A 14,698-nucleotide genomic window follows, 5' to 3' on the forward strand; every position below is an offset into this window, starting at 1 on the left:
TAAGTAGGGTATCATTTTAACCGTATGGACCTACAGAATAATAAGGTGTAATTTTTACCGAAATATGCACTGCGTAGAAACGGAAGCCCCCCAAGTGTTACGAAATGGCGTTTTTTTTCGATTTTGTCGCACAATGATTTTTTTTCCCGTTTCGCCGTGCATTTTTGGGTAAAATGACTAATGTCTCTGCAAAGTAGAATTGGCGACGCAAAAAATAAGCCATAATATGGATTTTTAGGTGGAAAATTGAAAGGGTTATGATTTTTAAAAGGTAAGGAGGAAAAAACGAAAGTGCAAAAACGGAAAAACCGTCCTTAAGGGGTTAAAGTGGTACTCCGCCCCTAGACATCTTATCCCCTATCCAAAGGATAGGGGATAAGATGTCAGACCTACGGGGTCCCGCTGGGGACCCCTGGGATCAGCGCTGCGGCACTGCGCTATCATTACTGCACAGAGCGAGTTCACTCTGTGCATAATGACGGGCGATACAGGGGACAGAGCAGCGTGATGTCATGGCTCCGCCCCTCTTGACATCATGGCCCACCCCCTTAATGCAAGTCTATGGCAGGGGACGTGACGACCACCACGCCCCCTCCCATAGACTTGTATTGAGGGGGCAGGCCATGACATCACGAGGGGTGGAACCGTGACGTAACTATACTCCGACCCCTGTATTGCCCGTCATTACGCACAGAGCAAACTCGCTCTGTGCAGTAATGATAGCGCAGTGCCGCAGTCAGGTGCCAGCCAGCACACCGTGCGGCATATACATACAGCATAGTCAGGTGCCAGCCAGCACACCGTGCAGCGTATACATACAGCGCAGTCAGGTGTCAGCACACAGTGCGGCGTATACATACAGCGCAGTCAGGTGTCAGCACACCGTGCAGCGTATACATACAGCGCAGTCAGGTGTCAGCATACAGTGCGGCGTATACATACAGCGCAGTCAGGTGTCAGCATACAGTGCAGCATATACATACAGCGCAGTCAGGTGTCAGCACACAGTGCGGCATATACATACAGCGCAGTCAGGTGTCAGCACACAGTGCGGCGTATACATACAGCGCAGTCAGGTGCCAGCCAGAACACCGTGCGGCATATACATACAGCGCAGTCAGGTGTCAGCACACAGTGCGGCGTATACATACAGCGCAGTCAGGTGTCAGCACACAGTGCGGCATATACATACAGCGCAGTCAGGTGTCAGCATACAGTGCGGCGTATACATACAGCGCAGTCAGGTGTCAGCACACAGTGCAGCATATACATACAGCGCAGTCAGGTGTCAGCACACAGTGCGGCGTATACATACAGCGCAGTCAGGTGCCAGCCAGAACACCGTGCGGCATATACATACAGCGCAGTCAGGTGTCAGCACACAGTGCGGCGTATACATACAGCGCAGTCAGGTGTCAGCACACAGTGCGGCATATACATACAGCGCAGTCAGGTGCCAGCCAGAACACCGTGCGGCGTATACATACAGCGCAGTCAGGTGTCAGCACACAGTGCGGCGTATACATACAGCGCAGTCAGGTGTCAGCACACACAGTGCGGTATACAGTATACAGTGCAGTCAGGTGTCAGTACACACAGTGCGGTATATACAGTGCAGTCAGGTGTCAGTACACACAGTGCGGTATATACAGTGGAATCAGGTGTCAGTACACAGTGCGGTATATACAGTGGAGTTAGAACACACAGTGCGGTATACACAGTGCAGTCAGGTGTCAGTATATAGTGCGGTATATACAGTGCAGTCAGGTGTCAGTACACAGTGCGGTATATACAGTGCAGTCAGGGGTCAGTACACAGTGCGGTATATACAGTGCAGTCAGGGGTCAGTACACAGTGCGGTATATACAGTGCAGTCAGAGGTCAGTACACAGTGCGGTATATACAGTGCAGTCAGAGGTCAGTACACAGTGCGGTATATACAGTGCAGTCAGAGGTCAGTACACACAGTGCGGTATACACAGTGCAGTCAGAGGTCAGTACACAGTGCGGTATACACAGTGCAGTCAGGGGTCAGTACACAGTGCGGTATACACAGTGCAGTCAGAGGTCAGTACACAGTGCGGTATACACAGTGCAGTCAGAGGTCAGTACACAGTGCGGTATACACAGTGCAGTCAGAGGTCAGTACACAGTGCGGTATACACAGTGCAGTCAGAGGTCAGTACACACAGTGCGGTATACACAGTGCAGTCAGAGGTCAGTACACACAGTGCGGTATACACAGTGCAGTCAGAGGTCAGTACACACAGTGCGGTATACACAGTGCAGTCAGAGGTCAGTACACAGTGCGGTATATACAGTGCAGTCAGAGGTCAGTACACACAGTGCGGTATATACAGTGCAGTCAGAGGTCAGTACACACAGTGCGGTATACACAGTGCAGTCAGGGGTCAGTACACACAGTGCGGAATATACAGTGCAGTCAGAGGTCAGTACACACAGTGCGGTATACACAGTGCAGTCAGGGGTCAGTACACACAGTGCGGTATACACAGTGCAGTCAGGGGTCAGTACACAGTGCGGTATATACAGTGCAGTCAAGTGTCAGTACACAGTGCAGAATATATAGCGCAGTCACGTGTCCTCCGCTTTATGATCCCCTGGGGGAGCAGGCAGTAGACCCCGTACTCACCGTGTAGCGGTAGCAGTAGCCGTCGCGCAGCTCTCAGGGTCGCCATATTGGCCACAAGTCCGAGCATTCCCTCAGTGTAAGCCGGATGGCACGGGCCCCTGTAAAGTTATACAAGCGGCACGCCCCCTGTAGGCAGTGCCCGCACACATATCCGCCCATAGAGGGTCGGCCCAAACCTGCCCACTACCGGCACACCGCCCGGGCCCCGGGACCTGACTCCGGAGCTCACGGGTGATGAGCCCGGAGAGGTGGCTGAACACGGCCCGTGCCCATCACCTGAGACCAGGTCACCCATAGCAGCCAATAGCGGGCGAAATCTGATTGGTTGCTACGGAAGCAGGTGACCATAGTTACCAATCACATCGCAGCTTTCGCTTTTGGCTATTATAGAAATATAACCTGAAGCTGCTCCAAAACCAGCCAATCAGAGCGCAGCTTTAATCTTACCGCTGGTTCCGGAAACCTAGAAGATGAGATGTGATTGGCTCATACATTGCTATATTATGTTATCTAATTCTTACCTACTTTTAACCCCCTTGAGGGCACAGTCAAATGTAATCTTTGAGACACGTAATGTTATGTAATTTTAGGCAGTGCAGTGGGGTTTTCTATGCAGTGCACTTTATAGTAAAATGGCACGTTATCTTATGTAGGTCCATACGATTGTAGCAATAGCCAGTTTTTATAGGTTTTGTCTTATGTTACAACATTTTTAAGAAAATATGGGGCAGATTTATCAAAACCTGTGCACAGTAAAAGTTGACCAGTTGCCCATAGCAACCAATCAGATCGCTTCTTTTATTTTTAAATGGGCCGCTCAAAAATGAAAGAAGTAATCTGATTGGCTGCTATGGGCAATTGGTCAACTTTTATTTTACACAGGTTTTGATAAATGTCCCCCTTTAACTTTTTGTAGAAAAATAAGTATGCTCACTATGGTCCTCTTCTGAACTATAACTTTCGTATTTTTTGCTCTTCTGTAGTTTATATTGGTACCATTATTGCTTAGATGGGACTTTTTGATCACTTATTATTTTTTTTTTTTATATCTAATGCAACCAAATATCAGCAATTCTTTTCAGTTACCGTAGCAATAGCAAATGTGTTTAATTATTTTTTTCCGTTAACATTTTTTTATTTGTAAAATGGTAAAGTGGGGGAAATATAATAATTTTTATTTCTTTTTTTTACATGATTTTATTATTTTAAAATCCCATAGAGCACTATTATAAGCAATCATTAGATTGCCTTGACTGTATGATGCTAGGCCGTAGCATACAATTGCTCAGTGATATCAGCACTCTACTGATAGCAGATGAGCGACACTTGACGCATGGAGATAAGAAAAAACCGCCATCTTGAATCATCAGACCCCTGTGATCGCACTGTGGGGGTCCAATGAGAGCCCCAAACCCATCGGCAGCTTTTCACTTTAGCCTTTAGATGCCATGATTGTGGCATCTCAAGGGGACCGCACCTCCATTCGCTCTCTATGGGGTCCGCCAGACATTTCTTAGTACTAAACTAAGAATCTTACAGCAGCCCCACTCAACGAATGGAGCAGTAGTCACTAATGTGCGGTGCCCTCCTTTCATTCTGGGGGGAATAATATCCTTGTTCTTGGAACTGGTGGGTAGTCCCACTGATCAGCTTGTTATCCTATTATATGGACATGTTAAGGCCCTTTCACACTACCGTCATGTTCCTGCAAATCTTCCATCACAAAGTCCATAAAACAACCGTCAAAGAATCCCATTCATTTCAATGGGATTTTTGGACTAGTCTTCATTATCATTTATAGCCCGTTATGACTAATGTCCATTATTTTTGACGGACGTTAACATTTTAACATTGAAGTCTATGGGTGATGGATTAACCCCTTAACTACTACGGATGTAAATGTATGTCCTGGCTTGGCGGTACTTCGCGCACCAGAATGTACATTTACGTCCTGTGTATGACCGCGAGCATCGGAGCAGTGCTCGTGTCATGCACGGCAGGTACCGGATGGTATCATTAGCCGGGGACCCGCCGGTAATGGCCGACATCTGCGATCGCACGGATGTCCGCCATTAACCCCTCAGATGCCGTGATCAGTACAGATCACGGCATCTGCGGCAATGCGCACGTTAAAATAGATGATCGGATCGCCAGCAGCGCTGCCGCGGCGATCCAATCATCTGTAATGGCGGACTGAGGTCCCCTCGCCTGCCTCCGTCCATCTCCCAGCGTCTCCTGCTCTGGTCTGAGATCGAGCAGACCAGAGCAGGAGATAGCCGATAATACTGATCAGTGCTATGTCCTATGCATAGCACTGTACAGTATTAGCAATCAAATGATTGCTATAGATAGTCCCCTATGGGGACATAAAAAGTGTAAAAAAAGAAGTTGGAAAATGTAAAAATAAAAAGTGAAAAAAAGTGAAAAAAGCGTAAATTAAAAAAAAAAAACATATTTGGTATCGCCACGTGCGTAGATGTCCCATCTATCAAAATGTAATGTTAATGATCCCGTACGGTGAACGGCGTAAACGTAAAAAATAAAAAAAAGTCCAAAAATGCTGCTTTTTTGTCTCATTTTATTCCCAAAAAATTTATAAAAAATTATCTAAAAGTCTTATATATGCAAATGTGGTATCAATAAAAAGTACAGATGACGGCGCAATAAATGAGCCCTCATACCGCCCTATATACGGAAAAAGGAAAAAGTTATAGGTGGTGAAAATAGGGCAATTTTAGATTACTGATTTTGTACAAAAAGTTTTATTTTTTTGTACCGCTTAAAAAAAAATCAAAAAGTAACTAACCATGGGTATCATTTTAATCATATTGACCCACAGAATAAAGAACACATGTCATTTCTATCATAAAGTGTACAGTGCGAAAACGAAACCCTCCAAAATGTGCAAAATTGTGGTTTTCATTAAAATTTCCTCCCTAAAAAAATATTTTTTGGGGTTCGCCGTACATTTTATGGTAAAATGAGAGGTTTCAACACAAAGTACAATTGGTTACGCAAAAAACAAGCCATTATATGGGTCTGTAGATGGAAATATAAAAGAGTTCTGGATTTTAGAAGGCGAGGAGGAAAAAACAAAAACGCAAAAATAAAATTTGCCTGGTTCTTAACCTGTTGGGGACGAAGGGCTATGCATTCGCCCTTGCGTCCTGGTACTTAAGGATGAAGGGCGTATCCATACACCCGTGGGAATTTCGGTCACCGCCGCGCGTGGGGCGGGGACGTGACCGCGGTGACTGCTGATATCTATCAGTAGGCACCCCGTGCAAATGCCCAGGGGGGTCATTAGACCACCCCATGTCGGCGATCAGCGCAAATCGCAAGTGAATTCACACTTGAGATTTGCGCGATTACGGGTCTATGGTGACCCGTTGATCCGGAATAGAAGGGGATTGCGGTTGTCTAAGACACCCACGATCCCCCTGAAGCGATAGGAGTGAGGTGGCAGGGGTGCCACCCCTCCTATCCTGCTATTGGCGGTCTAGACGCGGCCACCAATAGCAGATCGGGGGCGGGGGCGCTTTACTTTCGTTTTCCCCGTCCTGCCCACCCACAATAGGCCAGGCAGAACGTGGAAAACGAAGAGGACCGGGTGCCGACGTCCACTTACCCGTCCGGAGGCTGCGGAGCGACGGTGATCGGCGGGCGGTGACGGAGATCTGCGGGCGGCGTGCGGCAGAAGAGGACAGCTCCCTGGATGCGACGGAAGCCGGTGAGTTGCCAAGCAACATCTAGAGGGCTACAGTCTGAGATCACTATAGTGGTCTCTAGACTGTAGCCCTCCAGATCTTGCAAAACTACAACTCCTAGCATGCCCACACAGCTGTTTGCTGTCTGGGCATGCTGGGAGTTGTAGTTTTGCAACATCTGGAGGTCCACAGTTTGGAGAACACTGTGCAGTGGTCTCTAAATTGTAGCACTCCAGATGTTGCAAAACTGCAAATCGCAGCATGCCCAAACAGCAAACAGCTGTCTCGGCATGCTGGGAGTTGTAGTTGGGTACCTCCAGCTGTTGCATAACTACATCTCCCAGCATGCCTTTCTGTGATCAGTACATGCTGGGAATTGTAGTTTTGCAACAGCTGGAGGCACACTGGTTAGAAAATACTGAGTTTGGTAACAGAACCTAACTGAAGGTTTTCCAACCAGTGTGCCTCCAGCTGTTGCAAAACTACAACTCCCAGCATGCATGGTCTGTCAGTACATGCTGGGAGTTGTAGTTTTGAAACAGCTGGAGGTTGGCCCCCCATGTGAACGTACAGGGTACATTCACATAGGCGGGTTTACAGTAAGTTTCCTGCTTCAAGTATGAGCTGTGGCAAATTTTTTGCTGCAGTGCAAATTCCTAGTGGGAAACTCACCGTAACCCGCCAGTGTGAATGTAACCTAAAACACTACACTACACTAACACATAATAAAGAGAAAAACACAACATAAACACCCCCTTACACTGTCCACCGCAATAAAAAAGAAAAACATATTGTACAGCAGTGTTTCCAAATCGGAGCCTCCAGCTGTTGCAAAACTACAACTCAACGCATTTCTGGACAGCCACTGACTGTCCAGGCATGCTGGAAGTTTAGCAACAGCTGGAGGCACCCTGTTTGGGAATCACTGGCGTAGAATACCCCTATGTCCACCCCTATGCAATCCCTAATTTAGTCCTCAAATGCGCATGGCGCTCTCTCACTTCGGAGCCCTGTCGTATTTCAAGGAAACAGTTTAGGGCCACATATGGGGTATTTCCGTACTCGGGAGAAATTGCACTACAAATTTTGGGGGGCTTTTTCTCCTTTTACCCCTTATGAAAAGGAAAAGTTGGGGTCTACACCAGCCTGTTAGTGTAAAAAAAAAATTTTTTACACTCACATGCTGGTGTTGCCCTTTACTTTTTATTTTCACAAGAGGTAAAAGGAAAAAAAGACCCCCAAATTTTGTAACGCAATTTCTCCTGAGTACGGAAATACCCCATATGTGGGCGAAAAATGCTCTGCGAGTGCACAACAAGGCTCAGGAGTGAGAGCGCACTATGTACATTTGAGACCTAAATTGGTGATTTGCACAGGGGTGGCTGATTTTACAGCGGTTCTGACATAAACGCAAAAAAAAATACCCACATGTGACCCCATTTTGGAAACTATACCCCTCACGGAATGTAACAAGGGGTACAGGTACGCCCCACATGTGTCTGACAGATTTTTGGAACAGTGGTCCGTGAAAATGAAAAATTTAATTTTTTTTTTGCACAGCCCACTGTTCCAAAGATCTGTCAAACGCCAGTAGGGTGTAAATGCTCACTGTACCCCTTGTTACGTTCCTTGAGGGGTGTAGTTTCCATAATAGTGTGCGATGTGGGGGGGGGGGGGGCGTTTGCTGTCCTGGCACCATAGGGGCTTCCTAAATGTGACATGCCCCCCAAAAACCATTTCAGAAAAACTCACTCTCCAAAATCCCCTTGTTGTTCCTTCCCTTCTGAGCCCTCTACTGCGCCCGCCGAACACTTGACATACACATGAGGCATTTTCTTACTCGAGAGAAATTGGGTTACAAATTTTGAGAGGATTTTTTTTCCTTTTACCCCTTGTAAAAATTCAAAAACTGGGTCTACAAGAACATGCGAGTGTAAAAAATGAAGATTTTGAATTTTCGCCTTCATTTTGCTGCTATTCCTGTGAAACACCTAAAGGGTTAACACACTTACTGAATGTCATTTTGAATACTTTGAGGGGTGCAGTTTTTATAATATGGTCATTTATGGGGTATTTCTAATATGAAGGCCCTTCAAATCCACTTCAAACCTGAACTGGTCCATGAAAAATTCCGATTTTGAAAATTTAGCGAAAAATTTTAAAAATGCTGCTGAACTTTGAAGCCCTCTGATGTTTTCCAAAAGTAAAAACATGTCAACTTTATGATGCAAACATAAAGTAGATATATTGTATATGTGAATCAATATATAATCTATTTGGGATGTCCATTTTCCTTACAAGCAGAGAGCTTCAAAGTTAGAAAAATGCACATTTTCACATTTTTCATCAAATTTTGGAATTTTCCCCAAGAAATGATGCAAGTATCGATGAAAATTTACCACTAACATAAAGTAGAATATGTCACGAAAAAACAATCTCGGAATCAAATTTATAAGTAAAAGCATCCCAGAGTTATTAATGCTTAAAGTGACAGTGGTCAGATGTGCAAAAAATGCTCTGGTCCTTAGGGTCAAAATGGGCTCTGTCCCCAAGGGGTTAAAGGGGTATTCCAGGAAAAAAACTTATATATATGTATGTATATATATATATATATATATATATATCAACTGGCTCCAGAAAGTTAAACAGATTTGTAAATTACTTCTATTAAAAAATCTTAATGCTTTCAGTACTTATGAGCTTCTGAAATTAAGGTTGTTCTTTTCTGTCTAAGTGCCCTCTGATGACACGTGTCTCAGGAAACGCCCAGTTTAGAAGCAAATCCCCATAGCAAACCTCTTCTAAACTGGGTGGTTCCCGAGACACGTGTCATCAGAGAGACAGAAAAGAACAACCTTAACTTCAGAAGCTCATAAGTACTGAAAGGATTAAGATTTTTTAATAGAAGTAATTTACAAATCTGTTTAACTTTCTGGAGCCAGTTGATATTGATATATATAAAAAAGTTTTCTCCTGGATAACCCCTTTAAGGTGAAAATGGGCTTGGTCCTTAAGGGGTTAAATAACGGGTGATAACGGATGGCACATGTCCGTTATTTTGTCACAATGCCCTTTAAAATAATGGACATTGGTCATCCGTTAACATTTATTATGTTGTTATTCAGTTATTGATTTTCCCATAGCAACCAATCACAGCTCAGCTTTCACTTTACCAGAGCTTGTTAGCTGAGCTGTGATTGGTTGCTGTGGAAAAATCTCTTTTTCTCTCACACAGTTTGATAAATCTGTGCTATTGTTTAGCACTCCAGCAAATCACTATGGGGCAGATTTATCAAAACCTGTTCAGAGGAAAAGTTGCTGAGTAGCCCATAGCAACCAATCAGATCTCTTCTTTCATTTTTTTTTTTTTAAAAGGCCTCTGAAAAATGAAAGAAGCAATCTGATTGGTTGCTATGGGCAACTCAGCAACTTTTCCTCTGGACAGGTTTTCACAAATCTCCCCCTATGTACCTAGGCCAATACATCAGCCCTATTTACATTTGTGTGTTTCCATGGTCATGAGACCAACAATGAAGTGGGCAAAATGTGCTACCATGGCCTGCAGCATCTCTAGACTTGTCTCCCATCAAGCACATCTGGGACGTTAATCGTTGATTTATAAAGACCTTGCCCATCTACAGACCCCAGTCCACACATACAGTTACTCACCTTTCCCTGTTCCTGCCCTCCTCTTCGCTCCAAGGCTCTGCCGCAGACAATGGCTCAGATATACTAATACTATTTAGCACTTAGTGCAAACTTAGCAATACAGACTAATAATGCGCTAGATTTATCACAGTTTATTAGGCTGTTGTTAAATCTGGCACTTCTATAGACTGTCTAGTCTAAGTTTAGGCCAGCTATTAGCTGGCTTACCGTATTCCAAAATATTGCGGCACAATTCTGGCAAAGTTTTTGGTACACAGTCACACAAGCCACACCCCTTTCTGTCAAACCACATCCACATCTGGCTTAAAGGGTACCGCTCATCAAAAAAACTTTTGATACATTATAGATTAATGTATGCAGAATAACTTTACAATTGCATGTTATTAAAAAATATGCTTCTTTCTATTTAATTTTCCACTTTGAAGAAATGACCACTAGGGGTCTCCCTACCAGTCCTGGCAGCAAGCATTTCAGACTCATGCTGGAGTCCTAAACACTACGAGCTGCCAGTCTGCTTTGTTCACAAAGGAGAACACTCAGAGCTGCCAGCCTGCTTTGTTCACAGCCTGTTTGGCTGTGAACAAAGCAGGCTGGCAGCTCTGAGTGTTTAGGACTCCAGCATGAGTCAGAAATGCTTGCTGACAGGACTGATCGGGAAAAATACAATAGAAAGAAGCATATTTTTCATTAACATGCTATTGGAAAGTTATTTAACATTCATTAATCTAAAATATATCAAAAGTTTATTTGATGAGAGGTTCCCTGTAATCACACCCCTTAGTGAGGCACAGACCTGACCAACAGATGCCAGAGTCACGGTATCCTTGCATTTCGGCATTTCAATAGCACATATGAGTATGAGGTTGTTGTGCCAAAATAAAATGTGGGGGGCACCTAGAATATGTAGTAGATAATCAGGTGGTACAGTGTGTGGCAGTACTAAATTCAGAGGCCACAATATGTGGCAGTATTTTCAGAGGGTATAGACTGTGGCAGTATTATATTTTATGGGGCACAGTGTGTGGCAGTATTCTTTTCAGAGGGTATAGTGTATGTCAGTATTCAAAGGGCACAGTGTGTGGCAGTGTATTATACAAAGTGTGTAGCAGTATTATTTTCAGAGGGGATAGTGTATGTCAGTATTCAGAGGGCACAGTGTGTGGCAGTGCATTATTCAAAGGGCACAATGTGTGACATTATTACAGAGGGTACAATACGTGGCAGTATTATAATCAGAAGGTGCATTGTGTGGCAGTACTATATTCGGGAGTACAGTGTATGACAGTAACATTTTCAAAAGGTACTGTATGTGTCATTATTATATTCAGAGGGCAGAATGTGTGGAAGTATCCTAATTAAAGGGGTTCTCCGGTGGAAAACTTTTTTTTTAATGAACTGGTGCCAGAAAGTTAAACAAATTTGTAAATTACTTCTATTAAAAAATCTTTACCCTTCCAGTACTTGTTAGCAGCTGTATGCTACAGAGGAATTTCTTTACTTTTTGAATTTCTTTTTTGTGTTGTCCACAGTGCTCTCTGCTGACACCTCTGTCCGTGTCAGGAATTGTCAAGAGTAGCATAGGTTCGCTATGGACATTTTCTCCTGCTCTGGACAGTTCCTGATACGGGCATCAGGTGTCAGCAGAGACCACTGTGGACAAGACAAAAAAAGAAATTCAAAAAATAAAGAATTTCCTCTGTAGCATACAGCTGCTAAAAAGTACTGAAAGGATTAAAAATTTTTAATAGAAGTAGTTTACAAATCTGTTTAACTTTCTGGCACCAGTTCATTTAAAAAAAGTTTTCCACCGGAGTACCCCTTTAAGGGCACTGCATGTGGCAGTATTATAATCAGGGGCATGGCTTGTAACAATAGTATATTCAGGTGGTACAGTGGGTGGCAGTATTATCTTCAGATAATAGAGTGTATGGCAGTACTAAATTCACAGGGCATAGTGTGCCACAGTGTAAGATTTAGGGACACAGGGGGAGATTTATCAAAACCTGTGCAAAGGAAAAGTTGCCCAGTTGCCCATAGCAACCAATCAGATCGCTTCTTTCATTTTACAGAGGCATTGTTAAAAATGAAAGAAGCGATCTGATTGGTTGCTATGGGCAACTGGGCAACTTTTCCTCTGGACAGGTTTTGATAAATCTCCCCCACAGTGTGTAAAAGTACTAAATTCAGAGGGCACAATTTGTGGCAATATTCTATGCAAGGGTATAGTGTGGCAATATTATATTCAGAGGACCCAGTGCGTGGCATTATTATATTCAGAGGGCAAAGTGTGTGGCAGAATTATATTCAGATGGCAAAGTGTGTGGCAGTTTTATATTTAGAGGGTACATTATGTGTTCAGTAATATATTCAGAGGACACATTGTCTAGTAGTGTACAGTACAGACCGAAAGTTTGGACACACCTTCTCATTCAGAGTTTTCTTTATTTTCATGAATATGAAAATTGTAGATTCACACTGAAGGCATCAAAACTATGAATGAACACATGTGGAATTATAGACATAACAAAAAAGTATGAAAATATCTCATATTCTAGGTTCTAGCCACCTTTTGCTTTGATTACTGCTTTGCACACTCTTGGCATTCTCTTGTTGAGCTTCAAGAGGTAGTCACCTGAAATGGTTTTCACTTCGCAGGTGTGCTGGTGTGGAGGAGGAGGTGTGATGGCGGCCCTGGTGCTTTGCTGGTGACACTGTTGGGGATTTATTCAAAATTGAAGGCATACTGAACCAGCACGGCTACCACAGCATCTTGCAGCGGCTGCTATTCCATCCGGTTTGCGTTTAGTTGGACCATCATTTATTTTCAACAGGACAATGACCCCAAACACACCTCCAGGCTGTGTAAGGGCTATTTGACCAAGAAGGAGAGTGATGCGGTGCTGCGCCAGATGACCTGGCCTCCACAGTCACCGGACCTGAACCCAATCGAGATGGTTTGGGGTGAGCTGGACCGCAGAGTGAAGGCAAAAAGGACCAACAAGTGCTCAGCATCTCTGGGAACTCCTTCAAGACTGTTGGAAGACCATTTCAGGTGACTACCCCTTGAAGCTCATCAAGAGAATGCCAAGAGTGTGCAAAGCAGTAATCAAAGCAAAAGGTGGCTAGAACCTAGAATATGACATATTTTCCCACTTTTTTGTTATGTCTATAATTCCACATGTGTTAATTCATAGTTTTGATGCCTTCAGTGTGAATCTACAATTTTCATAGTCATGAAAATAAAGAAAACTCTGAATGAGAAGGTGTGTCCAAACTTTTGGTCTGTATATATATATATATATATATATATATATATATATATATATATATATATTCAGAGAACACAGTGGTTGGCATTATGAGCAGCTTAGTATAGATGCCTGGGCATAAAACTCTGCAGAAATGAGACATAAGTGGCGAGATGGGGCCAGATGGAAAAGAGCAGGATCAACTACAGAGAAGACGTCACCTGGGAGCCACTGATATTATTGTGTATTGAACCTGTGTGCTGTCAGTCTGTAAGGTCTGTAGAGGGGATCCTTACTATAGGTTATACTGCAAACAGTAGTGTCATATGGTAAGAGCTTCTAAAGTGCGATAACCTGACTTAGCAATTAGTAGATTTAATTATTTGAGTACAGTAGAAATCATTTTCTTTCTGTGGTACAACACGCCACACCGTGGGCATCCATCATGCCAAGTAGGAACCTGTTAACAAGGTGAATCCCTCCCCTACCCTAGGGTACATGTAGTACAGGCTAAGCTTTAGGCTTTTATGGACCCCCTACCTAATATACTGTATATAGCATATTGCAAATGCTGGAAATGTTGTATTCAGCTAATGTAGGATTCTCAATAGTAACAGACCCTAAAGTATTTATTTACAAATATAACAATATGAGTTCTCAACAAGAATTAGCTTTAAAACCTAGAAAAAAAGCAACCTTGGCAAAACTGTGTGAAGATATGACATGTATGTAAGAAACATTACAGTGGAGACATAATGGGCATAGGCTGTATAACTGAGTGACTGTCAGTATTTTATCTCAGAACCTCATGGTCTCTGATAACAGAGGTTCCCAAACTTCAAATACGCTGCCTTGTGATAGATAATATGGCGGTTATGTGGTTTATAGCCCACTCAGCAGACTGCATGCTGAAGAAGCACAAGCCAGTGCTGTTGACTGGGTGACGTAATCCTACGTGTGGTCACACCCGATACACTCACTGCACAATACTACTGGCTTGTGTAAGAGATGTCTACACAAGAGACACTTCTTTTTTTTTTTAAGTTCCATTAAAAATGTTTGGAACTTAAAAAAGTTTGGGTTTCGTATGACATAAGAAAACAAGTCTAGATCTGCAACAAATTGTTGCAAAACTACAGCTCCCATCGTGTCTTGACCAGGGGCGGATTAAGTTACCCACCGGAACTATAGGCGTACTGAAGTAGTTTGGACATTTCCACATACAACGAATTGTGTTACAGGAAAAGAGTTTTGACTTTTTTAACTCCTTAAGGACCGGGGGGGGTTCCGTTTTTGCATTTTCGTTTTTTGCTCCTTGCCTTTAAAAAATCATAACTCTTTCAATTTTGCACCTAAAAATCCATATGATGGCTTAATTTTGGCGCCACCAATTCTACTTTGTAATGACGTCAGTCATTTTG

At 43.5% G+C, this 14,698-nt stretch overlaps 1 protein-coding gene across 1 annotated transcript in view; it reads right to left on the bottom strand.

Moving 5' to 3' along the window:
• FECH (ferrochelatase) overlaps positions 1-2,967 on the bottom strand; it is a 63,235-nt gene extending 60,268 nt beyond the window's left edge. The window contains exon 1 of the mRNA XM_056544870.1: positions 2,654-2,967. Within this exon, the coding sequence (XP_056400845.1) occupies positions 2,654-2,720 (67 nt within the window). The 5' untranslated portion in view covers positions 2,721-2,967. The remainder of the gene's footprint in view (positions 1-2,653) is intronic.
• Between the last annotated feature and the right edge of the window lie 11,731 nt (positions 2,968-14,698).

Source organism: Hyla sarda, chromosome 1 (genome assembly GCF_029499605.1).
Source record: "Hyla sarda isolate aHylSar1 chromosome 1, aHylSar1.hap1, whole genome shotgun sequence".
Lineage (NCBI taxonomy): Eukaryota > Metazoa > Chordata > Amphibia > Anura > Hylidae > Hyla > Hyla sarda.